The sequence below is a fragment of the Lepidochelys kempii genome, chromosome 5, assembly GCF_965140285.1.
Source record: "Lepidochelys kempii isolate rLepKem1 chromosome 5, rLepKem1.hap1, whole genome shotgun sequence".
NCBI lineage: Eukaryota > Metazoa > Chordata > Testudines > Cheloniidae > Lepidochelys > Lepidochelys kempii.
In genome coordinates this window covers 30158390-30186166 of record NC_136384.1, presented here as the reverse complement: position 1 = coordinate 30186166, position 27777 = coordinate 30158390, and the positions used below count along the sequence as shown (strand labels likewise).

Genomic DNA, 27777 nt, shown 5'->3' with positions numbered 1-27777 from the left:
CTTCCTCACTTACCTTCATTACACAGAACTGAGCTAATTGAAGAAAGAGACACATAAAGGGCTTCACTAAACACCCCAAATTTTTCAGAAGCACGTTGTCTTGATCGGACTCGAATCTCATAGTCTCTTCCCAACTTCAATGAGTACAATGGAACTACTGTTGCGAGCACAGGATCCAGCTACAAAGACAAAATGACTGATACTAGTTGACAAATACAAACATCTGCAGGCATTTTTACTTACATGGAACTTTTATGTTTACTGTTCAGAGGTATAGAGGGTATATGTCAAACTGCAAGCCCTTTTATTGTTCCAACACTATTCTACTAACTTCCCAATGAAAACTGTCTTGTTAAAAACAAGAGGACATATTGGAAATATAGAGGCATGGCTGTAAGGGACCTTGAAAGGGCATCTAGTCCAGTCCCCCACGATGAGGCAGGATTAGGTATACTTCCTAAACCCCATCCTGGATAATACTATGCTCTAGAGTCCACACTTCAGCACAGATCTTATGAACTAAAATTTTTTAAACTCTTTTCTGTGCACAAACACTAAACTCACTGCACATCTTATAAACGTACTTATTTTAGGAATATTGTGTAAACCCCTCCCCCCAAAAATCACAGAGTGAATAAAATGTAATGGTAACATATGAAGAGTGGGAACAGATTTCAGGAATCAAGACGCTTATATATAAATATTAACCACAGATCTACCTGCCTTGGTACCTACCTATGTACACGGGCCCCATCCCATAGTATCTGAACACCTCCCTTCCTTAAGACCAGTCTTCCTCCCTTATATAATCTATTTCCAGCTCCGGCATCAGAATACACAAAAATAATGATAATGTGCTCTAAATACAATTCCCTCTGGTGGGAGTTACATTGAATTTATGTTTGCAGAACCCAGTAGTATGATTGGCAAGAGTGAATGAGAGTCAGAAAACCAGACAGAGTGGAATAGATTAGCCTGAAATCATTTGGCCAAAACAGGATTCATGATCCCACAGATTTGGAATAAGTTTGTGCTTGAACTGTGCAATCTAAATAAGCTGTGTTTGCCTAAATGTGTACTTTAAAACACATTCTCTCTGTTGTTATGAGACTGTGGTCTTTGGACCACAAGTACCCCTATAGGTTGAAATATCTTGTGAACAAATCAGTCAGGAATTGCGGTGTTGGGAGAGGAGAGGCTCCTTCCCGTCCCCTGTGGTCCACAGGAAGAAGTTGAGAGAACCATGATATTATGTCTTACTGACTCTTAGCATGCAAAGCCAATCGGGCTGGAAAGCAGCTAAGAACACAATCCAAAACTAATTTAGCTTGCTTGTTTCATACTGTAGTTGTATAAATCCAGAAACAATGAAATACATTGGATTTTCACACCGTGGCATAGTGTCTTTTCTTTTACTGAAAAAAGAAAAGGAGTACTTGTGGCACCTTAGAGACCAGCAGAAGCAGCTGTCCTATCTCAGGGCCTCTCCTTCTGCCCCTCCACCCCCACGAACATGATACAGTTCTATGGTGACCTAGAATCCTATTTTCGACGTCTCCAACTCAAGGAATATTTCCAACACACTTCTGAACAACATACTAATCCACAGAGACCTCCCTACCAACACTACAAAAAGGATTCTAGGTGGACTCCTCCTGAAGGTCGAGACAGCAGCCTGGACTTCTACATAGAGTGCTTCCGCCGACGTGCACGGGCTGAAATTGTGGAAAAGCAGCTTCACTTGCCCCACAACCTCAGCCGTGCAGAACACAATGCCACCCACAGCCTCAGAAACAACTCTGACATCATAATCAAAAAGGCTGACAAAGGAGGTGCTGTTGTCATCATGAATAGGTCGGAATATGAACAAGAGGCTGCTCAGCAGCTCTCCAACACCACTTTCTACAAACCATTACCCTCTAATCCCACTGAGAGTTACCAAAAGAAACTACAGCATTTGCTCAAGAAACTCCCTGAAAAAGCACAAGATCAAATCCGCACAGACACACCCCTGGAACCCCAACCTGGGATATTCTATCTACTACCCAAGATCCATAAACCTAGAAATCCTGGGTGCCCCATCATCTCAGGCATTGGCACCCTGACAGCAGGACTGTCTGGCTATGTAGACTCCCTCCTCAGGCCCTACGCTACCAGCACTCCCAGCTACCTTCGAGACACCACTGACTTCCTGAGGAAACTACAATCCATCGGTGATCTTCCCGATAACACCATCCTGGCCACTATGGCCCTCTACACCAACCCTCTACACCAACATTCCACACAAAGATGGACTACAAGCCGTCAAGAACACTATCCCCAATAATGTCATGGCTAACCTGGTGGCTGAACTTTGTGACTTTGTCCTTACCCATAACTATTTTACATTTGGGGACAATGTATATCTTCAAATCAGCGGCACTGCTATGGGTACCCGCATGGCCCCACAGTATGCCAACATTTTTATGGCTGACTTAGAACAACGCTTCCTCAGCTCTCTTCCCCTAACGCCCCTACTCTACTTGCGCTATATTGATGACATCTTCATCATCTGGACCCATGGAAAAGAAGCCCTTGAGGAATTCCACCATGATTTCAACAATTTCCATCCCACCATCAACCTCAGCCTGGTCCAGTCCACACAAGAGATCCACTTCCTGGACACTACAGTGCTAATAAACGATGGTCACATAAACACCACCCTCTACCGGAAACCTACTGACCGCTATTCCTACCTACATGCCTCCAGCTTTCACCATGACTACACCACATGATCCATTGTCTACAGCCAAGCTCTGCGATACAATCGCATTTGCTCCAATCCCTCAGACAGAGACAAACACCTACAAGATCTCTCTCAAGCATTCTTACAACTACAATACCCACCTGCGGAAGTGAAGAAACAGACTGATAGAGCCAGAAGAGTTCCCAGAAGTCACCTACTACAGGACAGGCCTAACAAAGAAAACAACAGAACGCCACTAGCCGTCACCTTCAGCCCCCAACTAAAACCCCTCCAATGTATTATTAAGGATCTACAACCTATCCTGAAGGATGACCCAACACTCTCACAAATCTTGGGAGACAGGCCAGTCCTTGCCTTCAGACAGCCCCCCAACCTGAAGCAAATACTCACCAGCAACCACATACCACACAAAAGAACCACTAACCCAGGAACCTATCCTTGCCACAAAGCCCGTTGCCAACTGTGCCCACATATCTATTTAGGGGACACCATCACAGGGCCTAATAACATCAGTCACACTATCAGAGGCTCGTTCACCTGCACATCCACCAATGTGATATATGCCATCATGTTCCAGCAATGCCCCTCTGCCATGTACATTGGTCAAACTGGACAGTCTCTACATAAAAGAATAAATGGACACAAATCAGATGTCAAGAATTATAACATTCATAAACCAGTCAGAGAACACTTCAATCTCTCTGGTCACGCGATTACAGACATGAAAGTTGTGATATTACAACAAAAAAACTTCAAATCCAGACTCCAGCGAGAAACTGTTGAATTGGAATTCATTTGCAAATTGGATACAATTAACTTAGGCTTGAATAGAGACTGGGAGTGGCTAAGTCATTATGCAAGGTAACCTATTTCCCCTTGTTTTTTCCTCCCCTCCCCTCCCCCCACCTCAAGATGTTCTTGTTAAACCCTGGATTTGTGCTGGAAATGGCCCATCTTGATTATCATACACACTGTAAGGAGAGTGATCACTTTAGATAAGCTATTACCAGCAGGAGAGTGAGGTGGGGGAGAGAAAACCTTTTGTAGTGGTAAACACCCATTTTTTTCATGCTTTGTGTGTATAAAAAGATCTTGTGTACTTTCCACAGTATGCATCCGATGAAGTGAGCTGTAGCTCAAGAAAGCTTATGCTCAAATAAATTGGTTAGTCTCTAAGGTGCCACAATTCCTCCTTTTTTTTTTGCGGATACAGACTAACACGGCTGTTACTCTGAAACCTTCTTTTACTGAGGTACACCTTGGAGTAGGTCCCTAACGGTGGAAAATCTACTAGAGACAGGAAGGCTGTAGTGGTAAAAAGTGGTCACAACTTCTCTAGTGCTGGAGCCCCATGGGGCCAATGTAACCTCAAATATAAGTAGTGCTGCCCTGAGGATGCACTGATTGAACCCATTCTCTTAACAGACTCACATGGGAAGGATAGTATGAAAGCTTGATCATAATGTAAAGCTGGCCTTCTCCAGCAGAAAGTCAACAGGGAAGGCTAGGCAGCAACAATGCCATCTATCTTCCTTTGCACAGTTTTAATCACACTGTTAAACAATAAGAGAATACAAATTTAAATTCAGCATGGATGCATGCCCTTGGAATGGTGGTCGAAGCATGAAGGGGCAGATGAATTTTTAGCATACCTGGCATGTAAAAACCTTGCCATGCCGCTACAACAGTGCTATGCAAATGCCTGTTCTTACTTTTAGGTGACATTGTAAATAAGCAGGCAGCAGTATCTCCCATAAATGTAAACAAACTTGTTTGTCTTAGCCACTGGCTGTACAAGAAGTAGGACTGAGTAGACTTCTAGGCTCTAAAGTTTTACATTGTTTTGTTTGTTAGTGCAGTTATGTAAAAAAAATTTCGATATTTATAAGTTGCACTTTCACAATAAAGAGACTGCACTACAGCACTTATAAGAGATGAACTGAAAGATACTATTTCTTCATCTTTTTTACAGTGCAAATATTTGTAATAATTAATATAAAGTGAGTATTGTACACTTTGTATTCTGTCTCGTAATTGAAATCAATATCTTTGAAAATATAGAAAAACATCCAAATATTTATAATATATTTAAATTGGTATTCTATTGTTGTTTAACGGTGTGATTAAAACTGCAATTAATTGACAGTCCTATTCAGAACTACAAGTCAAGGATTATATTGTTTGCTCCAGTTTTCTGTACAGAGCGGCCTACGGAAGACTCTGGACTTTTACAATTTGTTGCCACTGCATGCTTGCAATGTCCTGCCTTATTCTTTGTGCCATGCAGCTTTACTCTCCTTCTTCACACCTTTCAAGAGTCACTTCTTTTGTTTTACCTTCCATTGCTAATCACTACTCTGGCCTTTATTCTTGATCATGGTATCAAGTTAATGATAGATGGCTTAAATGCACAAATTGGCAACAACTCTACTGGCTGCGAAGGAGTCATGAGCATAGCAGCAGAAGGCATCCTAACTGATAATGGTGAATGGCTTTTGAATCTCTGTGGCACAAACACCCTAATGATAGGAGGCGGTCTTTTCCAGCAAAAGAGGATTCCCAGGTTCACATGGAGATCACCAGACAACATGTCTGTCAACCAGGTAGATGATGTGTGTATAGCTAAGAGATGGGCATCCTAAGTTCAAAGACAGAAACACACAGCAGATTCCAGATTGCTTGTAGCAACTGATCCAGTGTTTTCTTGGACTAGGCTGATAAAAGTCTGGAAAGCAAATGGTGGAACTGCAAGAAGGCAGTCGAGACAGCACGGGTAGTAGTGGGCCTCCGAAGAGGGCAGAAGAAAGAATCATCCATTACATCTGGAACAAGGGAACTGATTGATGAGCAGGAAGCTTTGAAGGCAAAAAAGGAACAGTGCAAGATGCAGGCAGAACTTTTAGAAGTGGATGCAAGATATAGAGTAGAAGACAAAGAAATAAATACATTCAGGCAAGATGGAAATGCCAGGATTCAGAAGGCTGCAGAGGCATAAGTAGCACTACAGGGTGCAGACTTCAAGCAACTCTAAAGAACAATGAAAACCTCTCAGGAAGAACCAGACCATCAGGGACAATCATGGACAGAAGCTAGACAATAGAAAGAATATTTCCATTCCATATTAAATTGTCCAGAGCTGACGATCATGCACAGGTTCATGAGAAATACCAATGCTAAGCTAGAAACAGAAGAGGGACCAACAATGCCCGATGAAATTAAAGTTGCTATCAAAGAAAGGCCTTAAACAGGGGAAAGTGCTGACAGAATACAAGCAGGTTTCAGAGTAACAGCTGTGTTAGTCTGTATTCGCAAAAAGAAAAGGAGTATTTGTGGCACCTTAGAGACCAACCAATTTATTTGAGCATAAGCTTTCGTGAGCTACAGCTCACTTCATCGGATGCATACTGTGGAAAGTGTAGTACACCCGCATTTGCTCCAACCCCTCAGACAGAGAAAAACACCTACAAGATCTCTGTCAAGCATTCTTACAACTACAATACCCACCTGCGGAAGTGAAGAAACAGATTGATAGAGCCAGAAGAGTTCCCAGAAGTCACCTATTACAGGACAGGCCTAACAAAGAAAACAACAGAACGCCACTAGCCGTCATCTTCAGCCCCCAACTAAAACCCCTCCAACGCATTATTAAGGATCTACAACCTATCCTGAAGGATGACCCAACACTCTCACACATCTTGGGAGACAGGCCAGTCCTTGCCTTCAGACAGCCCCGCAACCTGAAGCAAATACTCACCAGCTACCACATAACAGAACCACTAACCTAGGAACCTATTCTTGCAACAAAGCCCGTTGCCAACTGTGCCCACATATCTATTCAGGGGACACCATCACAGGGCCTAATAACATCAGTCACACTATCAGAGGCTCGTTCACCTGCACATCCACCAATGTGATATATGCCATCATGTTCCAGCAATGCCCCTCTGCCATGTACATTGGTCAAACTGGACAGTCTCTACGTAAAAGAATAAATGGACACAAATCAGATGTCAAGAATTATAACATTCATAAACCAGTCAGAGAACACTTCAATCGCTCTGGTCACGCGATTACAGACATGAAAGTTGCAATATTACAACAAAAAAACTTCAAAACCAGACTCCAGCGAGAGACTGTTGAATTGGAATTCATTTGCAAATTGGATACAATTAACTTAAGCTTGAATAGAGACTGGGAGTGGCTAAGTCATTATGCAAGGTAACCTATTTCCCCTTGTTTTTTCCTACCGCCCCCCCCCCCCGACGTTCTTGTTAAACCCTGGATTTGTGCTGGAAATGGCCCACTTTGATTATCATACACATTGTAAGGAGAGTGGTCACTTTAGATGGGCAATTGCCAGTGGGAAAGTGGGATGGGGGGAGGTATTTTTTCATGCTTTGTGTTTATAAAAAGATCTTCTACACTTTCCACAGTATGCATCCGATGAAGTGAGCTGTAGCTCAAGAAAGCTTATGCTCAAATAAATTGGTTAGTCTCTAAGGTGCCACAAGAATGCAAGCAGAGATACTAAAGTGAGAGGTGAAATTCTGACCAAGGAGCTAAGAAAACTAATAAAATATGGGTGAAAAAACAAGTGCCACAAGACTGGAAAGATGGCATTACCATGACATTGCCAAAAAATAAAGGGTGACCCCCACCACGCCCCCATCCAACACCCCCGCTCCCTGTCCCCTGACTGCCCCGACCCCTATTCACACCGCCCACCCCCTGACAGGCCCCCCGGGACTCCCACGCCTATCAAACCACCCCCCCTGTTCCCCATCCCCTGACTACCCCCACCCTGAACCTCCACCCCATCCAACTGCCCCTTGCTCCATGTCCCCTGACTGCCCCCCAAAACCTCCTGCCCCTTATCCAACCCCACTGCTCCCTGCCCCCTTACCATGCCGCTCAGAGCGGCAGGACTGGAAGCCGTGCCACGTGGTGGTGTAGCTGCAGGGGAGTGGGGACAGCAGGGGTGGGGCCAGGGGCTAGCCTCCCCGGCTGGGAGCTCAAGGGCCGGGAGGACGGTCCCATGGGCCGGATGTGGCCCGTAGGCTGTAGTTTGCCCTCCTCTGGATCATACCATGCAATTGTACTAAGCATGCTACTCTACATGAAGAGACTTGGCTGATGACTGTGGTTAACAAAAAGTGATAGGAGGCTGCCTACCACAGCTGGCTGAGGGAGAGAGTATAAAGGACATGGAAAAACGAAACAACAAATGTGAAAGCAAGGGAGCCAACAGAGCAGGACATGTGAGTGAATATCAAAGAAAGCAGGCTCAGGTGTTTGGGCCATGTACGCTGTAGGGAAGAGGGGAGGCATGCTAAGCAAGCACTGCATTGGGTACCCAACAGAGGAAAGAGAAAGCGGGGAAGGCCAAGGAAGAACTGGGCAGAAGACAGTGGCAGAGGACATAGAATGTACTGGTGTCAGCGGGGAAGAAGCACTACAACTAGCAAGGGACCATAATCAGTGGAGGAACTGGACTGCCTGATGTGACAGCAGCACAGATAAGGTCTCTAAAGTAAAGACCTTTTTAGCTTATGAGACTCATGGTCCTTCTGCTTTAATTTAACCCCCCCTTTTCACGATTTTGTAAAACTAGTGTCTGTCACCTGCCCCATACCAAAAAAATCAGCAAGAGAGATGTAAGCTCCTCCCCTGTTGACATCACTTATATTTGCATGCTAAGCACTATATATATTGCTACATAGTCTTGTTTGAAGCCACTACATTACAGCCTCCCAACACAGATAATATTGGAAGGCAAATAACTCAGAACAGAAGCAGCTCAGATTACAGTTTTATAGACAGTGATTAACATGTTCTTTGGGCTTCTGATGCTACTATTCACTGAAAATGGAGTAACGCATGCAGTTTGAAGCTAAAAAGGCATGTGTCCAAACAGAAGACTTCAAGGGCATATAAAAGACAAATCAAATAGTTTTTTTAACATGTATTGGGGAAAATTAAAAATATATATACTAACATCTAGAGGTCTTTAGAAAAAAACAAAGAAGGAAAAATTTTCCAAGGCACAAATAGTAGTTAGGCACCTAAATTGCCATGTATTTGAAAATCTTCCTCAAAAACCTTGCAGGTGATCTTTAAGTTGTTCTTAAAGGGATAATGCAAGGTATATTTTGGTCCAAAATAAAAATGTAATAAAAATAACTGTTTATAAAACCAAGTGACAATAGTTAATATTTCATTTTTTGAAAACTATATAATTCCTTGTAAATTTTTAACAAGTCTTCTAAAGTCTTTGAAATGTAACATTGCAACATTGTGCTAATGCATGAGAATTTGAACTTAAAACTTAGCAGATACTGATTATAAAATGAAGTGAAAACTATTACATTTTCACTTTCCGAAATGAGAAAAATGCAAGAAAAGTCTGATTCAAATTTCTTTGAGTTTCAAAAAGCTACGATATTGTTTGTGACAGAAAAGATCAGATTTTTTAAAAAATATTCATTTTAATTTGATAGTATCTTAGAAAAAAGCCCAAGTGATTAAGTTCCATTTGAAACAAAGGGCATTTGCCAAATGGAAAAGGAGGCAGATGGTAAGGATGCAAAATTCCATTTTCATGATTCAAAATGTGCAATGGAAATAAAAGAAAACATAAAATGAATACTAAAAGTATTACAAATGCTCTTTTAAATCAATGCATAATTACAAGAATTTTCCACAGAATTGCATTCAGACGTACATTTAAAATGTAAGCAATTTTAAAGGGTTAACCAAAATGTATAAAACCCAGAAATTTCACAGACTAACCTGAAAATCTGATATCCTGGCATCAAACTAATATTGTTGTGCCAAAAAATAAAAATAACAGATATAACAGAATAACTTTTTTTTTGTAAAACAGCTAAAATTTAGGAAACTAACAGAAGATTATTTTATTACAGGAAAATTTGAGATCACTGATAATAATCTTACTTTACATTTATCCACAAGGATCTCAAAGTCTTTTATTATTATCACGTGAGCCTATTACCATTTCATCCATCACTAAGATATAACTACTTTTGGGGGAGGAATCAGCAGCCATCCTGCACTGACAACTCCACTCAGCAGGACTGAGGAGGAAAAGTGCAGGTTAATTTCTCTAAGTAGACAAAAAAAGTAACTTGTCAAATTAGAATTTGGCCATAATATCAGGATTAAACACTCTTGTGAAACATGGCCCAAAATGTTTACCAACCACACAAGTGATCAGGAGCTTGGTTTTATGTCTTATCTTAAAGGCAGGACTTCCAACAAAAGATTGTGCAATTTAGCACAGCCTTAGAGAGAAGAGCGAAACCTGCTACACCCCCAATATTATCTGGGTTTTCTTTGGAGATCTCCCATTCAAGTGCTGACCAAGCCCAATAGTACTTCACTTATGAGATCTTACAAGATCACAACCAAAGTTGGCCTGCCTACAGGCTGTAGAGAAATATTTATATTGTTTGTTAAAGGCTTAGGGTATGTTATCTCATTTTATTTATTTCCTTTCTTTCATATTAGCAGCATAAATGCTTTAGGGCCAGATTGTGGCTACTGAATCACTGTCCACACCAGGGAGGGAGTATGCTGCATCTGGAGCTTCAAGGAAGAATTCTGGAGAATGCACAGGCACCCAATCATTACCCTTGCAACTAGTGCAGCACACGTTCTCCTCCATGCCTTGCTAGTTACGCTGCACAGTGTAGACTGCAAGCAGGTCAAAGGCCTACCATCACCCTGCCTCCTTTCAGGTGGCTACTGCTAGTAAGAAGCATTGCCTGTTCTACACAAAAGGGAGCACGCACTAGTTGCCCCAAGGAGGCACAAATGGGAGAGATTCCTTCCAGAACCAGGCACAAATGAGTTCTTAGTACATTACAATTTTTTATATATAAATGTTTCCTTCATACCTCCCTCCATTTCGTCTCATTTACTTCTTTGTACTGCAGCTCATACTCCAGCGTAATCCATCCCTTCTGAACGTCGGCTGATGGTGGTGGATCCCATCTCACTTGGATGTCTGCATGGATCCCGGTCAGGCTGGTGTTCAGTAGAGTCCAGTTGAGACCGACAGGAGGATCAGGTTGTACTGTTTATTTAAACAGCGTGTTGGAAATAAAACAGTTTTCAGTCTGAAATCACTATTCTTGCTCAACACTGTTCATGATTAAAGAAGTATTTGAACCACACATACAGTAATTCCAGTCTCAACCTACAAATTAATATAAAAATTACTGAAGATTTGATAACAGGTGTTATATTTTCATTTGAGTCAGACATTTTGCACCTAAATCTCAGAGGGCCCATCACACAGCCCTGATGCTGAAAAAACTCCTGCTGACTTTAAGGATAAAATCCTGGCCTCATTAATGTCAATGGCAAAACTTCTGCTAGCTTTAATAGGGTTAGGATTTCACCCTAAGATTACATAGGAATTTAGGAAAACCAGATATGTATGTTTTAGAATTTTGAAACTCTGGGCCCAAAACTTTCCCTGAACTCCTAACTAACAACATTTTGCTCATAATATTTCATGGATTTATATTATATTTTAAAGCTAATCTGTGCTGAACTGTGCATTTAAAAGAAAAGAAAAGGAAAAAACAAAAACAACCTCCCCTATACCAAACGAATTGAAATCCATGGGAGTTTTCCCCTCTATTGGAACATTTTCCTAGGTTGTACTTTCAAGCTTTATACCATCTACTTTTAAAAGATTATTCTTTACCACAGTGTGAATTTAAATATATAAAACTCCCAAATTAATGAAAAGAAATCATAGTAACCAAGCCAATGTATTTGATTATACGTATCATATTATAAAAATAAAGCAGTGTAAAATATATAATGGAAATGTACCTATTTCATCAACACTGAAGCATTTTTCATCTAACACTTCATCTTTATTGATAAGCTTAACACAATAAGTTATCCAAATAGAGGTGTACGATGTGTTGAAATAACAGCTGTTTTCTCCAGCAGTTACATAATCGGGACATTCTTTCCATTCTTCATCATTCCTAGAATTACAACAAAACACATATTACAAGGTGGCTAGTGGCAAGTCACAGCTAGTATAGAAATGGAAATGAGGAATCATGTCTGTATTGATCATGTTTTATAATAAATTACCCAAAGCCACCCGAAGCCATATGTATATGATCATGTGGCTATTTTTATGGACTTTGGTGAAATTCCAAAACAGGCTGTTAGATTATATTGTTATGCTGGAAGGTATTAAACATCTGCTATCAATCACAGGCCTGGGTAAAATTGGTGTGTGTACCAAGCACCCTTCATTCAAGCTAAGTGGAAGGAACAATTAAATGTTCCTTTGTGTAGTGAAAGATGAAACAGTAGAAGCCATCACCCAAAACACTGGCCGGCTTCTCCTCCTAACAGAAACCATCCAGCAGACTCCAAATATTGGCTAACAAGTCAGGCAAAGGGGCAATGATATTTCTCTAGCTTCGTTTTCATATGGCAGGTCTGAATAACGCCAGGATTTTCAAAGAAAAATGGCAAAAGTCTTCAGTTAAAACAAAATGAAAAGACTCAGACTAACAAGAGCTTGTCCCCCGAACCATTACATATATTTATAGGTATACAGTGAAGCTGTTTTGGATTTTCTGAGGGAAGAATGGATGCCTCTACATTTCTGATGCATCATGCACTGGGAAAGAATCAGATTTGAATTGTTGAAACCAGTGTGAGGAAACAAGGCAGTTTAAAGTAGTGGTGTGATAGAATACTGAGACCCAGTAGCTGATCCAGCACTCTGATCACTTAAACAATAATTAGCTCCACCCAGAAAGTCCTGATGGAGGAAGAGAAGCTGGGGTTTGGTGAGCTAAGGAGCAAGTTATCGCACGAGTTAGGGATAATTAGTTAGATGTAGTTATATGTGCTGCACAGGGACTGTGATGGGGACTTGGTGGTGGTAATATTAATAAAACTCAGAGGTCTTGACAAGCAAGAGGTGTCCAAGATTGTTTGTGAGGGACCCCAGCATGGGAAAGGAGCCTGCCCTGTCACTGGTTGTAAAAGACTAAATGGCAAATTTAAAAATCAGAACAAAACTGTACAAACACTGGGCCTCCTGATTCTTCCTTCTGCCTGCTGAGATAGGTGTAGGGAACAGTAGGAGACAGCTTGCACCTCTCCATTTATAGGGATGCCAGGCGTCACTTGGTCACAGCAGTCCTGAAGACTTCCCTAACTTTTTTCCTGACTTCAAGGTGCACTTGAGAATGGCTAGGGCATAAGGATGCCATGACTATACCTAGGGTGGCCTGGCAAATCTCCTGCACCAGGGGCTTCTGTTTGAGCTGGTGTAGAGCCAACCTAATGCCAGGTCTTTGTGTGGTAGGGAGACGCCCTGCACAGACTCTTTCATGGGGGTAAGGGGGTTCCAACACTTTGCACAGCCCAGGATGATGATGAGCTTCCCTCTAGATTTTTGCATGTGTGGAACACATATATTTCTATTATATGTGTGATAGAATTTCTGCAGTGGTTTGCTGGAGAGCCCTTAATAGTCAGTATCTGAAATCAGTTTCATTTCACCTGAGTAAAGTTGATAAAGGAAGTTTATCACTGGATAAAGCCACTGGAACAGTTAACAGAATTTGAGGAGAAAAATAAAACAGTTGTTCCTTTGCCTTTTATGCTGGATGAGAACTCTGCAGAAGTTCATAATTTTAACCAATTACACTGCTCAATGAAACTTTTTAGAGGAAGATTATGCCCACCTGAAATGTAAAACAAAGCCAGAGACATGGTTAAAGACATTTATTTTAATTGCACTCACTGATGTCTTTAATTTCATTGTCAAGAGATGTGAAGATACATTTCTTTCTTCACAAAACAGAAAATATATTGTGGAAAACAGTCTTTAATAGTCTGATGTTTGTTGGAAAAATTATAATCGGTTTCTCTGTTCATGTAGCTTGTAATACTTGAAAACAGGGTATATGTGCGCTAGAAACTGACAGACCACTATATCACAGAAATACTTCTAATTAATCTTTTCTCCATTTGATTGCAATTCAGGCTGTAATGGGAGCTGAAACAGACTGGCATGCGGTTACCCAAAATGCAGCCTTAGGTTATATGTTATATGAAAAACTAAAATGTGGCCCACATCTGTCCTTTCCCAGAAACAGTAGGGTTAGGACAAAAGTAATCAGCTATAGGCTTTTGTTGCTGGTGAAAAACAACAAGCAAGTTGTATTCAGGTATCAAGAAAGATACAAGTACAAGCAAATACTGTGAATGTGTGCTATTTTTTAACATGAAAATTAAGCAAAGCCCTTGGGCTCCTGGCAAGTAGGCACTGAGGCCCTTGATATTGCAAAGTTTGGCCACCCGTAGCTTAAAATAATAACCCTCTACCCAGAAATAATTTAGAATATGCTATCTTTCCATACAAACATACTGCAATGCCCACCAGCAGAGATGGAAGCTATGCACATGTACCAAGAAGAGAACATATCTCCATATGCACAGTCTTTAAGCAGGTTTCAGAGTAGCAGCCGTGTTAGTCTTTATTTGCAAAAAGAAAAGGAGTACTCGTGGCACCTTAGAGACTAACCAATTTATTTGAGCATAAGCTTTCGTGAGCTAAAGCTTATGCTCAAATAAATTGGTTAGTCTCTAAGGTGCCACAAGTACTCCTTTTCTTTTTGAGTCCTTAAGCAGGCATTAGGCAAAACTTCTAGTACCCTGAATTACATTATAAGAATGTGGTCAGAAACTTAAAGGCAAGAAAATTCATGATTAGCAATTCTATCAATCACCTAGTAGCCCAATGATTATGTAATAATCAAATGGCACTGCTACAACATTCCCTGTCACTTGAAGTCTTAAATTTAGATTGGTTATCTTTCTAAAAGATATGCTCTAGCTCAACCAGAAGTTATGGACTTGAGGCAGGAGTTACTGCATGAAATCTATGACCTATGCGATACAGGAGGTCAAATTAGGTGAACTCAGTGTTGCCTTCTAATCTATGAACATACAATAAGTGGCATTAAATGCAAATGTGTATAACAACATATCCTAATGACCTCTTTTGCCATTTAGTTCAATTTTTTATTACATCATTCTTGTTTCCAGTAAGAAGATAAAATGTGTGATATGTCCAATTTGTGTGGAATTGTTATATTGAGTTATTAAATGGAACCTACTTAGTCTTTATAGCTCACGCTTTACAGTTGGACACACACAGAGATATCACAATTATCTGATAATCATTTACATTAGATGGAATAGTGGCATCCCTGAGCATTTAGGATTCAAAGGAGTTCAAACTAACAGTTGATTTAGGAAGCTTCTACTAAAGCTTGAACCAGAATTTTAGATGGGCCTGAAGCAGACCCCCAGATGTGAACACAACTCAAACTTGGTAAGGTTCAAAAACGTGGCTTTAGTTTCAAAGCTGTCTGTTAGGTTCATAGGGGAACAAACGAAAACCCCATATCCTAAACCTCTTCCCCAAACTGTGGGGTGTTCAAATTCCAGATTCTGCACCTTGGGCCTATTTCTACTAAGAATGTTTCCTTCGGTGTTTAACCCATTCTTTCCCAATCCATATTAGTCATTGCATTATACCTGACAAATAACAGACATCTTTGGTTTCAAAAACATTTACTTAAACTGTGCCTTCTTAGCCTTTTTTCATGATATGAAATGAACTGCTTTGCATTTTAATGAGTGACTGTTAGGCATTTCAAATTGCATACTCTCTTTACCTTCTCATATACAACAGTTGTACTGTTCCTGGAGTAGTGAGGTTGTAAAAATCCCTATCTGTCCAATGACATGAAAATGTTTCCTGTTCAGGTGATCTGCACTTGATGATTTGTGGCCGTCCCAAAATAACTAATGAAAAATGGGAAGAAAAAGAAAGAAATGAAACAAACATGTAAAACCAGACAAATACCGTGCTGAAATCCTGGGCACCACCTTAACAATCACCATCTTGAGATAAAAAAACCCCACAGCATATTGCTATTATTGTTACCGATAAACATGGATGACTTTGCCCCCCAATTGTTTGTACACACAGCAAGATACACACTAGAGTGTGAGCAGAACACAACTTCAGATCCAAACACCCCTTATATTGTGAGGGTGTTCACCATCCAAACATAAAGTCACATAAACATTTTGCAAGTGATGCAGATCCTGATAATGGGCCAAATCGAAAGCTCTGATCCAACACGGTCAAACTACAGAGTGTTTGAAATAAGATCCAGGGTGAAATTCTGTCCCCTTGAAGTCAATGGGACTTTTGTTATTAACGTCAATGAGGCCTGGATATTACCCCCAGACTCTCCTACTTGCATCCAGTGAGCCTCATTCACTACACAACCCTGCCTGATTTACTATCCAGCCTGGACACTGAATAGGGTAGGTAACAACAGCCACTAAAGCAAGATGAAATAGGAATGTGGTAACAACAGTCACTAAAGCAAGATGAAATATTTTCAAGGAATAGTAAATCCTTTTGACCTAAACAAATATTTGTTTTCTTGTTTTTTGGTCTGGTGAGAAAAAACTAAAAACAATTCAGGTTTGCTTCTAATACAATAATTTTATTTGTTTTTTATTTTTGGTTCAACCAGTGAACCAGAAAAATAAATTATTCACTCAGTTCTATCTGTGATCATGGAAATAGAGATTATAGTAATGCATATACACGACAGGGCTGAGTGGAGTAATAACTTACAAAAGCAACCTCTTTCATCTCCTAACTTTATTTTTATTTATTTTATTTGTTTATGTTTATTTCAAGACTATTTTTGAATAAGTTGATCCTTCAACGGCCTCAAGAGTTTTTAGGCATGAAAGAGATTTCCCTACAATACATATGTGCTCAGTTTCCTGATTTGTAATTTATGACTTTGTTTTTTACAATCAGTGCCAACGTTTGTAATACGGATTTTTCTAGCTGATCGCTTCTAGCCGCTGTGTCAAGTTTCCAGGCTCCACAAGAGCAAGTCTTAGTGATCACAGGAAAGGTTGTGAACTTGACTTACATAATGCTTGGCACTCTTTGAGCAAGTCTCCTTTACTTCCCACTAAAAAATAGTTATCAACATGTAACAGAGCCCTGCATGAGCTCTGTCTCCTGAACATACTGTACCAAAATGAGATACACAATAGCTAAATTAATTTAGACAAAGTGAGCAGGTTTAGGCTACTGAAGGTAAAGGTTAAAGACATTAATCTGGGAATCTCTCAAGATGAGATTTAAAACAGACTAAAATAGCAAAACAAAACACTGAGTGTGTATTCTTGTTTTCCTACTTGACCATATCAGCTAAAGTATAAAAGATGCAGTCAGCAAAAATGTTCACTCTGTGCACTTTAATGGATATTAGACTACTTAGTAATCTCAAACTTGCTAAATATTCAGGCCCAACAGCAGAAGGTATTATGAAGTAGGGAACGCTCCAGTGACTCTGTGGCTTCCATTATAACCAAGCCCATCTGGTAAAAAATTCCTAGTCTCTGCCTTGGGGATCAGCACAATGTACAACTACTATAGTCATGATACAAAAGCCAAACAAACTCTTCAGATCCTGCTGTTTATTTTGTTATGACCACATATTAGCTATGGTCTGAGCTCTGGCTCAGTTGGAAGTAGCTGCTCCAATACAGTAGCAAAACCAGTGCATTTTATGGAAATAACTGAAAATGCAAGCATGTCACCTATCTCTTGTGATTATCTAGCTTGATGTTCTTTCCCATATAGCTCAGTTTCAACCGCAAATATGGTTTAGCCACTCAAAAACAGTATATTACTGTAACTACAGACTAATGGAAACAGTATGTGTAGCCAGCCCTTTAAACAAAAAGCTATGTAAATTAAAATAGAGGGAAATCAATCCACAAAGGACTGAGCCCTGACAGAATACTGAAGCCTAAATTTCATTAAGTCTGTAAATTTCAGTCTGTAAATGAAATGTGGTACATCCAAAAGTAGGCCACTTACAGCTTGATTCATGGCAGAACTCCCACTGACACCAGTGTGCTAATATTACTTTGATAACAATGATGGTATACTGCTCTGGATCAAGGGCACTGTGTGGATCCTTGCACTGAAGGATTGTGAAGGCAGGTCTACTGTTCATTCCCCCTTCAAAGAGTGCTGGGATAAACTTTGTCTTTCAATCTGAAACTCTCAATTTCTTCTTGTAATAAACTGACAGTCATTGGTGAGCATCTTGGTAACTACAACAGTAGCATGACGCTTTTCCCTTGCAACTAACAATCAGTTATTTATGTCCTCTTCAAAGGCTTGAGAAGCTCTGAGTGTTGTGGGTTGCCCTGCTAATCTATTTAATGTAGCCTTCTCAAGATCATCTGGTTTTATTGTACCAAAGTGGATGCTGTCCTTGATGCTATCCTTGTAGCGCTTTCTGGGACGGCCTTGATTCCGATGACCTTGTGCCAATTCTCCATAGAAAATTTTTATGGGAAGTCGATCTTCAGGAATCCTAATGACATGTCCAACCCAGCATAGTTGGGCTTTTATTAGCCTGGCCTCGATGCTTATGGCATTTGACTTTTGGAGAAGCTCCAGGTTGGTAATTTTGTTCTGCCAACGGATGCCCATGCTGGTGTGCAGAGACTGCATATGGAAGTTTGATATGTTTGAAGCTGTTTGAAGTTTGAAGCTGTTTGATATGCCATTTGTATGGTGTCCAGGTCTCACAGCCATAGAGGAGAGAAGTGAGCACAAAAGCATGTTCCCTACTAGATGGGATCAAAACTATTCAGTTGTTTGTCACAGGTCCTAAACTGCTAACACAGAGAGGAGATTATCCTTTAGCTCAAGTGTCAGGGTCCTGTGTTTTTTGAGCAACAGGATCCAAGGTCTTTCCCCACTTTCACCATGAAATTTCAAGTGGCCATGGATTTGTTATGTTAATATATTTGTGTAGTGATGTATTAGAGGCAGGTAGGGAACAAACTGATCTCCACCCCCTAACCTAACTACTGCTCCAAAAAAAAGTAAAAATCAAAAGTATAAATTCTTAGCCTGGGTTTCAGCCAACAAGCCTTATGTACTGAACACTAAGAGAGGGCTTTATCCTGTACCCAGTAAATTCAATGGCTAAACTCCCATTCACATCCAATGGGAGATGGATAAAATCCCTAGCATTTCCTAGTTTAGTTTCTCCTACGGCAGATCTGATGAACAAGCAAATACTTTGATTACAAAAGAAAGCAGATGTTTCTGAACTAGATGAGATTAAAAAGCTCTTCTTTATTTAATACAGGGTTCTGGTAGATGAAAACGTAATGTAATGTAATGATGCAAATGATATACAGAATCAAGCTACCTGACCATAACAGATGCAGAAGGCCATATTCTCTCTTAAAAACAAAAAACTTCTGGTTGTCTATTTAAAAGGTTTTTATAAATTACAAAGACAAGTGATAATGCAGAACAAATCAAAAACAGAACACACACATAAGAAACGATGGACAACATGTTCTAAAAAATAAAGTGGCCTTAGGAAAAGATATTTTATGCAACAGGAAGTACTACTTTCATTTAAGAAATTCTCAAATTGATCACAACGTAGAATTAGGGGAGCTTAATGGAGAAATATGGAGGAGAAAGTAAAGGAAACAACTAAGTGGGAAATAGACATTAGGAGCTGAGAGACTATTTATTGTAGTTGGGAGTTCATATAATGAAACTGAATGCTCAATCTGAACTTACCCCTATCCAGTAAGGTCAATCAGTTTGGTGTTTATTTTAATGGAAGTAGGATGATGTCTACTATGCTGGATATCAAGAGAACATGTTCTGAGATTCTAACTCAGTGACTCTTTCAAGATACACAGAGAAATGAACAGCGCTGGCTATCAATAAAGGCAACTTCAAATATACACAGCCTTGTGCTAATAAACTAATAAGCACCAAATATGGGGAAACTGGAATTTTCTCTCCAGATGTGGTAAACAGATACAATAACACTAGCAAAGTAGGCCACTTTCTAGTTTATCACTAACTAGGCTCCAGGTAGAACCCTTGCATGAATGGATAGCAGTAAGGTTCTGGGTCAACTCCCCTCCTCCATTTGGGAAATGGAAGAACTTTTTTCATGAATGTAAATCAGCAATGGAAGAGATCCCTTTGCATGACAATGCCTGGAAGAAAGAAAGTAGAATGTTCCTGTATCTGAAAAATTAAAGGTTTTATTGCTGAGGCTTGGTCTACACCACAGAGTTAGGTCGATGTAAGGCAGCTTACGTTGACCTAACTCTGTAAGTGTCTACACTACAACGTTGCTCCTCCTGCTCCTGTAAATCACTTAGTACACGACCTTATAAATCTCTGTGAGAGGCGTAGTGCTTAGGTCAGTGTAGTTAGGGCGATCACTTCATTGCTTACGTTGACAGTGGGCTGTGAGTCCCAGGGTGGAGTGGGGGGACGCTCTGGCTGTGAGCCCTGAGGGGGCTGACAGCTTGGGCTATAGGTCCCAGGGTGGGGCTCCAGCTGCCAGTGCCTCACAATGCCCCACACAGTTAAATCAATGGAAGCACTCCTGGTGAGGATTCACACCACCTACAGAGAGGGCGTAGTGTGGACATGAACCACTACAGTAATTACTGCGGTGGCTGTACATTGACTTAACTTAGGCCGACTTAATTGTGTAGTGTAGACAAGGCCTAAGATGGTTGGAGGAAAGGGCCGAAGAGGAGAACATTCCCAGCACCAATTTGCTGCCAACACTTAGGATATCAGAATGGCCTTTTTACAAGGTTTCATTGGTCATTTTTGCCTCAGTGGCACAGAAGCTCTTGGCTACTACATAGCTGCAGATATACAGAAACAGAGTTAGACCAACTCTATAGTATGGCAGTATAATGTGGGTGCTGAGGAACACTGAAGAGCAGTGGATTGAAGTTTTCAATTTGTAGCCTATAGGTATAGTTATTTGCCAGGTAAGACATATGAATAAGTTAAGGCAGTAAAGCAATGAGCCCTACACACCTCAGGCCTGTAAGATAACAGTTTATCTAAACAAGGCATAAGGCCCAAAGCCTTACACGTGCAGTTAACCAGGAGTAACCTTGGATCATAAGCTATCACAAGACAGAGTGCTGTAATGACTAAACTGTTGACAGGTAACCACAAGATGCTAATTTATACCAGTTTGGCATATTTTAAGTTAGGAATATCAGCAGATGTCCCACCACAAGAATACCAAGGTAACGAATTGACATACATGCTAATAAACTTGCGGTAATAAACCAGCCAATTAGCCTATGGGAAAAGAGCACCCGAACATTAGTAAGGTGAGGAAATACAAATAAGGAAAAGGGAATGAAATCCCTATTGATTATGCATTAGTAAGGCTAAGATTTTGTCATGGTTATTTTTAGTAAAAGTCATGGAAAGGTCAAAAGCAATAAACAAAAATTCATGGAAGCCGCAGCAGCAAAAGTCACAGACAGGTCACTGCTTCCGTGAATTTCTGTTTATTGCTTGTGACCTGTCTGTGACTTTTGCTGCTGCGGCTCTATGGTTTCCCCTGCCACTGTGGTGGCTGGGAGCTGTGGAGTTCCTCTTCTGCCCACGGCAGCTGGAAGCTGCAGGGTGACCATATTTCCCAAGGAGAAAACAGGACACCCCCAGCCGCTTGCCTGAGGCGTCCCACACCCCCTTTGTGAGGCTGTCGCCCGTCACTGAAACCCTGAGGAGGGCCCCCTCAGGAATTTGTCACCTGTCGCTAGAACCTTGTCGAGGGGCCCCTGTTGCTGCTGTCCCCAGAACCCTGCCATGATCCCGCTGGGCTGCTAGCTCCAGAGTCCTGCAGCCCCTGGGGCTGAAGCAGAGAATGTCACAGAGGTCTCTGGAAGTCACGGATTCCGTGACTTCCACGACCTCCATGACATAAAAGTAGCCTTATGCATTAGGCATAGTAGCATCAGTGTAACACATTATAAAAGTTGTCTCCTAGCTTGTGTTCTCTGGGAGCCGTAACTCTTGGGAGATGCCACAATGACAACCACTGATGATGATGAGGACGACGAATATTTTGGTTCTTTTCGCAAGGGATGGTGTGAGTATACAGATGCTCAGATACATGGCACATTCTGTGTTATCTCTACCTACCTTGTTGTGTAGGAGTGTTTGTAACTTTGCTAACTGTGTTAATAAAACTGTTACAAATACAGAGGGTTTACCCCTGCACATTGGGGTTCCCAACTGAACAATAATTTTAATATACTCAGCCTGATTTTTGAACAAGAACCTACCAAATCTCAGACTGTTAATGGGAAATTCTTAAGTAATCATTTTAATTAATATACAATCAACAGATCAGCTACAAGTTCTCATTGTCTTTATTTGCTGCTCGATATTAAATGGCAGGACACAATCAGCAATGAGGATATTTGTAGCTGAATCCAGAAACCACCTCCATCAGCACTAGTTCAGTTTCGGGAACTTTTTTAGTATGGACATGTTATTAGGATGGAAGACCAATGAATTATGATGCTTAGCAGCATTCCTTAGTAAACATGTGGCTGGCAATCACATGGCAAAAAAGCTTCAGTGATGTAATAAAATCTCCAATGAAGGACAAACTGAATATCCAGCTAGATCACCTTAAGAACCCAGCTTGAGATCAATCCAGGTTGAACTCAATCTACATGGAGGTTACTTCCCTTTGGGATTTGCCTTGGCGATGATGAAGCACAGATCAGTTTGCTTGAGTAACAAGTATTCTCTAAATGTTGTAGTAGGATTACGTAAATTGTCAACAAATATTGTTGGTTTCAACTCTCTAGGTTGTCAAAGGGATTTTTAATACTTTCTCAATATAGTCTAATTAAGTTAAAAAGAAAAAAACCTCTATTGATACAGAGGAGCCAGCTGAGGTGGTTCAGGCACCTGATAAGGATGCCCCCTGGGAGGTTTCCTTTGGAACTCTACCAGGCACATCCCACTGGGAGGAGGCTGACCCAGGACACGCTGGAGGGATTATATCTCCCAGCTGGCCTGGGAATGCCCCAGGAGGAGCTGGAACCTTTTGTGAAAGAAAGGGAGGTGTGGTCCTCCCTACTCTCCATGCTGCCGCTGCGACCCTCACCAGGAAAAGCAGAATAAAGGAAAAAGAGACGAAGAAAAAAAAATCCTATACAGGAACTTAATAGTGGGAAATGAGGCAGTAATGGACAATCATTTCCTCTCTTAGGGCCAAATCCTCCCGTGCCCAGAACACAGGACATGAGTCCTCAGTTTTCGCTGCCAATGTGACCTCACACATGGTGCATGGGAGGTCACACTGCACAGAGGACACCATTTGGCAGAGCATGCCGCCCCGCTCCTGCTGTTGTGAACTTGCATGCACCGAGTGTGCAAGGTCATGCTGGCAGGAGTAGAACTGTACACTCTATAAAATGGCTTCCTCCATGGGTGATACCAGACAAAACCACGCCCGGTTTTACATAAGTACCGGACAGAGGACAAACCAGAGAAAAACAGGACTGTCCAGCTTAAAATCAGACAAATGTACTGCTTACCCATAACTCATCCACCTGCACAGAGCCCAAGTAGCAGGGCGGAAAGAATCTACTGTCTAAGGATATGTCTACACTACAGATGGTACAGCAGCACAGCTATGGTGCTGCAGCTGTAGCATTGGAGTGTAGAGACTTGCTACAGAGACAGAAGGGGTTTTCCGTCTCTGTACTTAATCCAGCCCCTCAAAAAGTGGTAACTGGGTCATCGGAAGAAGTCTTCTGTCAAACTAGTGGTTTCTGTAACAGGACTCAGGTTGGCTGAACTATCTCTTTCAGGGGTGTGACGTACCTAGGTTGACCTACATTTTAGGTGTAGATCAGGCTTGAGTTAGATTAGTGGGAGCCACTCTGCAGCAAATACAGCAGCTACTGAGCACCTGCTGCCCTTGGGCAATCATTCCCATACCCTTGGCCCAACAGAAAGCCCCACAGAGCAGGGATGTGGAGGCACCCCTAGGGAGCTGGGCCCTGTGACATATTCTCTCCAAATCTCTCCCTGCCTTTCCCCTCAGTGTGCAGAGGAACCACACCACTCAGGGTAGGCAAACAGTATCCTCCAGTGGCCTCAGAAGATCAGTTAGGATTTGTCCCTTAGAAAACCAGCCTGCAGACATAAACACCACTGGCACAATTGACTGCATTAGTAAGTACAGCAAGAGTTTGTACTTCTCTCATTTACAAAACAATAAGGGTAACTAATAAGTTTCCAATTATTTCCCAATTTATCTGAGTGACTCAGCTTGCAATTATGTTTCGGGGAGTGATGGGGAAACAGATGCTTGTGCCTTTTTATTATCTAAAATGGAATCCTTTCTTGTGAAAAAAACTAGCAGTACATTTATGTATTGCACACAATTAGTGTAGTCAATCAACATTAGGATGATGTTTTCAGTAGGATGTGGTTAGAGCTGTACTCTCATCAGAAGGATAAATAAGGAGAGTGCAGCGTAGGTGGTAAATGAATACCACACATGATTGACTACGCTCTTCAACAGCAAGCAATGCTCCTGGAAGAGCGTAATTGCTATAAATTCTGTGTCTACTCCAAAATGCCCATTTGTAAGACCTCCATGAACAGAAAACAGGTCTCAGAAAAACCAAGACTAAATACTCTTGGATTTTATGTTTAACGTTATGCCCAGGAGGGAGAAGGGGATCTTTCCTCTGACCTGACAACCTCACTCTAAATTGTTTTTCTTTTACCATTAAGCACATTTTTACCTTCATGGATCATGGCCTAAATGGCTCCTCTGTGATGTTTCCCTTTCAAGTATGAGACTTGCAGTCTAAAATTGTTACCCTGAATGCTTGTTTATGGGTCAAATTCAGGCCCTCAGCACTGTTGAGACACAGAGGAACTGTCATAAATATAAAGGGAAGGGTAAACCCCTTTGAAATCCCTCCTGGCCAGGGGAAAGCTCCTCTCACCTGTAAAGGGTTAAGAAGCTAAAGGTAACCTCGCTGGCACCTGACCAAAATGACCAATGAGGAGACAAGATACTTTCAAAAGCTGGGAGGAGGGAGAGAAACAAAGGGTCTGTGTGTCTGTCTATATGCTGGTTTTTCTGCCGGGGATAGACCAGGAATGGAGTCTTAGAACTTTTAGTAAGTAATCTAGCTAGGTACGTGTTAGATTATGATTTCTTTAAATGGCTGAGAAAAGAATTGTGCTGAATAGAATAACTATTTCTGTCTGTGTATCTTTTTTGTAACTTAAGGTTTTGCCTAGAGGGGTTCTCTATGTTTTTGAATCTAATTACCCTGTAAGATATCTACCATCCTGATTTTACAGGGGGGATTTCTTTATTTCTATTTACTTCTATTTTTATTAAAAGTCTTCTTGTAAGAAACGGAATGCTTTTTCATTGCTCTCAGATCCAAGGGTTTGGGTCTGTGGTCACCTATGCAAATTGGTGAGGCTTTTTATCCAACATTTCCCAGGAAAGGGGGGGTGCAAGTGTTGGGAGGATTGTTCATTGTTCTTAAGATCCAAGGGTCTGGGTCCGTAGTCACCTAGGCAAATTGGTGAGGCTTTTTACCAAACCTTGTCCAGGAAGTGGGGTGCAAGGTTTTGGGAAGTATTTTGGGGGGAAGGACGCGTCCAAACAGCTCTTCCCCAGTAACCAGTATTAGTTTGGTGGTGGTAGCGGCCAGTCCAAGGACAACGGGTGGAATATTTTGTACCTTGAGGAAGTTTTGACCTAAGCTGGTAAAGATAAGCTTAGGAGGTTTTTCATGCAGGTCCCCACATCTGTACCCTAGAGTTCAGAGTGGGGGAGGAACCTTGACAGGAAGGTAAATGCAGCAAAGTAGCATTACTGTGTGCTGACAGTCAGACTAGCTGCTGCTTCCTGTGAAATCATCTGCGTAAACATGGGGCAGCTCTTTCAGGGGACATAGGCACTAGACAACAAGGACCTGATCCCATGCCTCAATGACATATCATGCCGTGCAGGACCTGAGTGATTTGGGGACATGTCCTCTTTTACAGTGTGATCATCACCATGGTATTTGGTAATTTTGAGCATATTTATGTGCAGCCATAGGAATGAATATGCACTCTTTGCTACAGTGAAGTCGTCCCACCCCAGCACAAGTACCTTTCTAGAAGAGGACAGAAGGTTAGTAGGCCGAGCATTAAGTATTTAGGCTGTAGAGTTTTATATGCCTTCATGATATCCTTTAAGTTATAATGTCCACCCCTTTTCCTCAGCAGAACTTCATTGCCACAACTTTTTTCTGGACAGGGCTCCCTCTAATCTGTAGCTGCACTAACAGAACTTGTCTAAAAAATGTATTGCCCTCACTATCTCCACTTTTCTTTATTATTTAACATACTGTGTTATGGTTACATATTTATTTATTGGTAAGATTATTTTCCTGGAATCAGTTGCCTGCTGAGGACCTGAATTTTTAGTTAGGGATTAACTGTCCTATATTCTAATGATTTGAAAATGTAAGAATTCTGCACTATACTGATGTTATCACTTAGTATAAAAAAGTGTATGGGGGAAAATAAATCTGCATATCATTCATTATGAAGAGAAATAACACATTTATTCAAAAGATAAATACTCCATGTTGAATACAAAAAGTATGGCAAATTAATTAATTAAATCAGTCAGTATCACAAGCCCTACTCTATTTTCTTCCATTTAGTATTTAAATAAACATTGAGTGCTATAAAAATAATAATAAATGTCATTTTCCCTTCCAATGTAAGTTACCTTTAGGAAGAGGAACTCAGCAGAACCAATATAACCAGTCAGGGCTTTCAACATTTGTGCAACTTGTGCTAACATACTGTCCTATTTTTAAATTTTTATTTCTTATTGCACTTGAATGTGGTAGGTGGTACACAGAGCAGCAGCCACTGGTGAACTTTGTGGCATGTGGGCATAGCCTATAAAACAAATCATGCCCACTTGTCCCCATGGACTACCATCCACACCCACCTCCAAACATGGCAAACGGGAGGACGGGCCCTAGGAAGGTTACCCTCCCATGCTGTCTAGGGCCCTTACTTACCCTGGCCAGTCCCAGGCCTGGACTCTTCCCAGGATGGTGGTGGTCCTCCTCTTTTTCCTCTGTTATGTTCTCTCTCTCCACTGCCTCATCCCCTGCAGACTGCGCAGTGAAGGTCTGATAGGAGGCAAATTGTGGCTATTTTGGGTGGGGTTTGGAGCACCACATTCACTGCCCAAGTCACAAGCTGTGGTGACTGCAGAGTGCTCTAAAGCGTTGTATTCCAACTGCACTGCGTAGACCAGGGGTGGGCAAACTATGGCGCAGGGGCCACATCCGGCCCTCCAGATGTTTTAATCTGGCCCTTGAGCTCCCGCTGGGGAGCGGGGTCCGGGGCTTGCCCCACTCCGGCACTCCAGCCAGGGAGCGGGCCCAGGGGCTTGCCTCACTCCGTGTGGCTCCCGGAAGCAGCAGCATGTCCCCCGTCCGGCTCCTACATGTAGGGGCAGCAAGGGGGCTTTGCACGCTGCCCCCGCCCCAAGCGCCTGCGGACAGGGCAGCGTGCAGAGCTGCCTGACTGCGCCTCCACATAGGAGCTGGAGGGGGAACATGCTGCTGCTTCTGGGAGCTGCTTGAGGTAAGCACCGCCCCTGAGCTTGCACCCCTGACTCCCTCCGGTGCCCCAACCCTCTGACCCAACCCTGATCCCCCTCCCACCCTCCAAACCTCTTGGTCCCAGCCCGGAGCGCCCTCCTGCACCCCCAACCCCTCATCCCCAGCCCCACCCCAGAGCCAGCACCCCCAGCTGGAGCCCTCACACCCCGTGCATCTCAACCCCCTACCCTAGCCCGGAGCCCCTTCCTGCATCCTGAATTCCTCATTTCTGACCCCACCCCAGAGCCCGCACCCCAAACCCCAATTTCGTGAGCATTCATGGCCCGCCATACAATTTTCATACCCAGATGTGGCCCTCAGGCCAAAAAGTTTGCCCACCCCTTGTGTAG

The 27777-nt window shown here is 41.8% G+C and overlaps 1 protein-coding gene across 2 annotated transcripts in view; it reads right to left on the bottom strand.

The window, feature by feature from the left end:
• The window catches only part of GHR (growth hormone receptor), a 211491-nt gene that overhangs the window by 9266 nt on the left and 174448 nt on the right, over positions 1–27777 (bottom strand). For both annotated transcript variants that reach the window (XM_073343860.2, XM_073343859.2), the window contains exons 3-6: positions 15505–15634; positions 11612–11772; positions 10663–10841; positions 14–179 (exon numbers count right to left, since the gene is read on the bottom strand). In XM_073343860.2, the coding sequence (XP_073199961.1) occupies positions 14–179; positions 10663–10841; positions 11612–11772; positions 15505–15634 (636 nt within the window). The remainder of the gene's footprint in view (positions 1–13; positions 180–10662; positions 10842–11611; positions 11773–15504; positions 15635–27777) is intronic.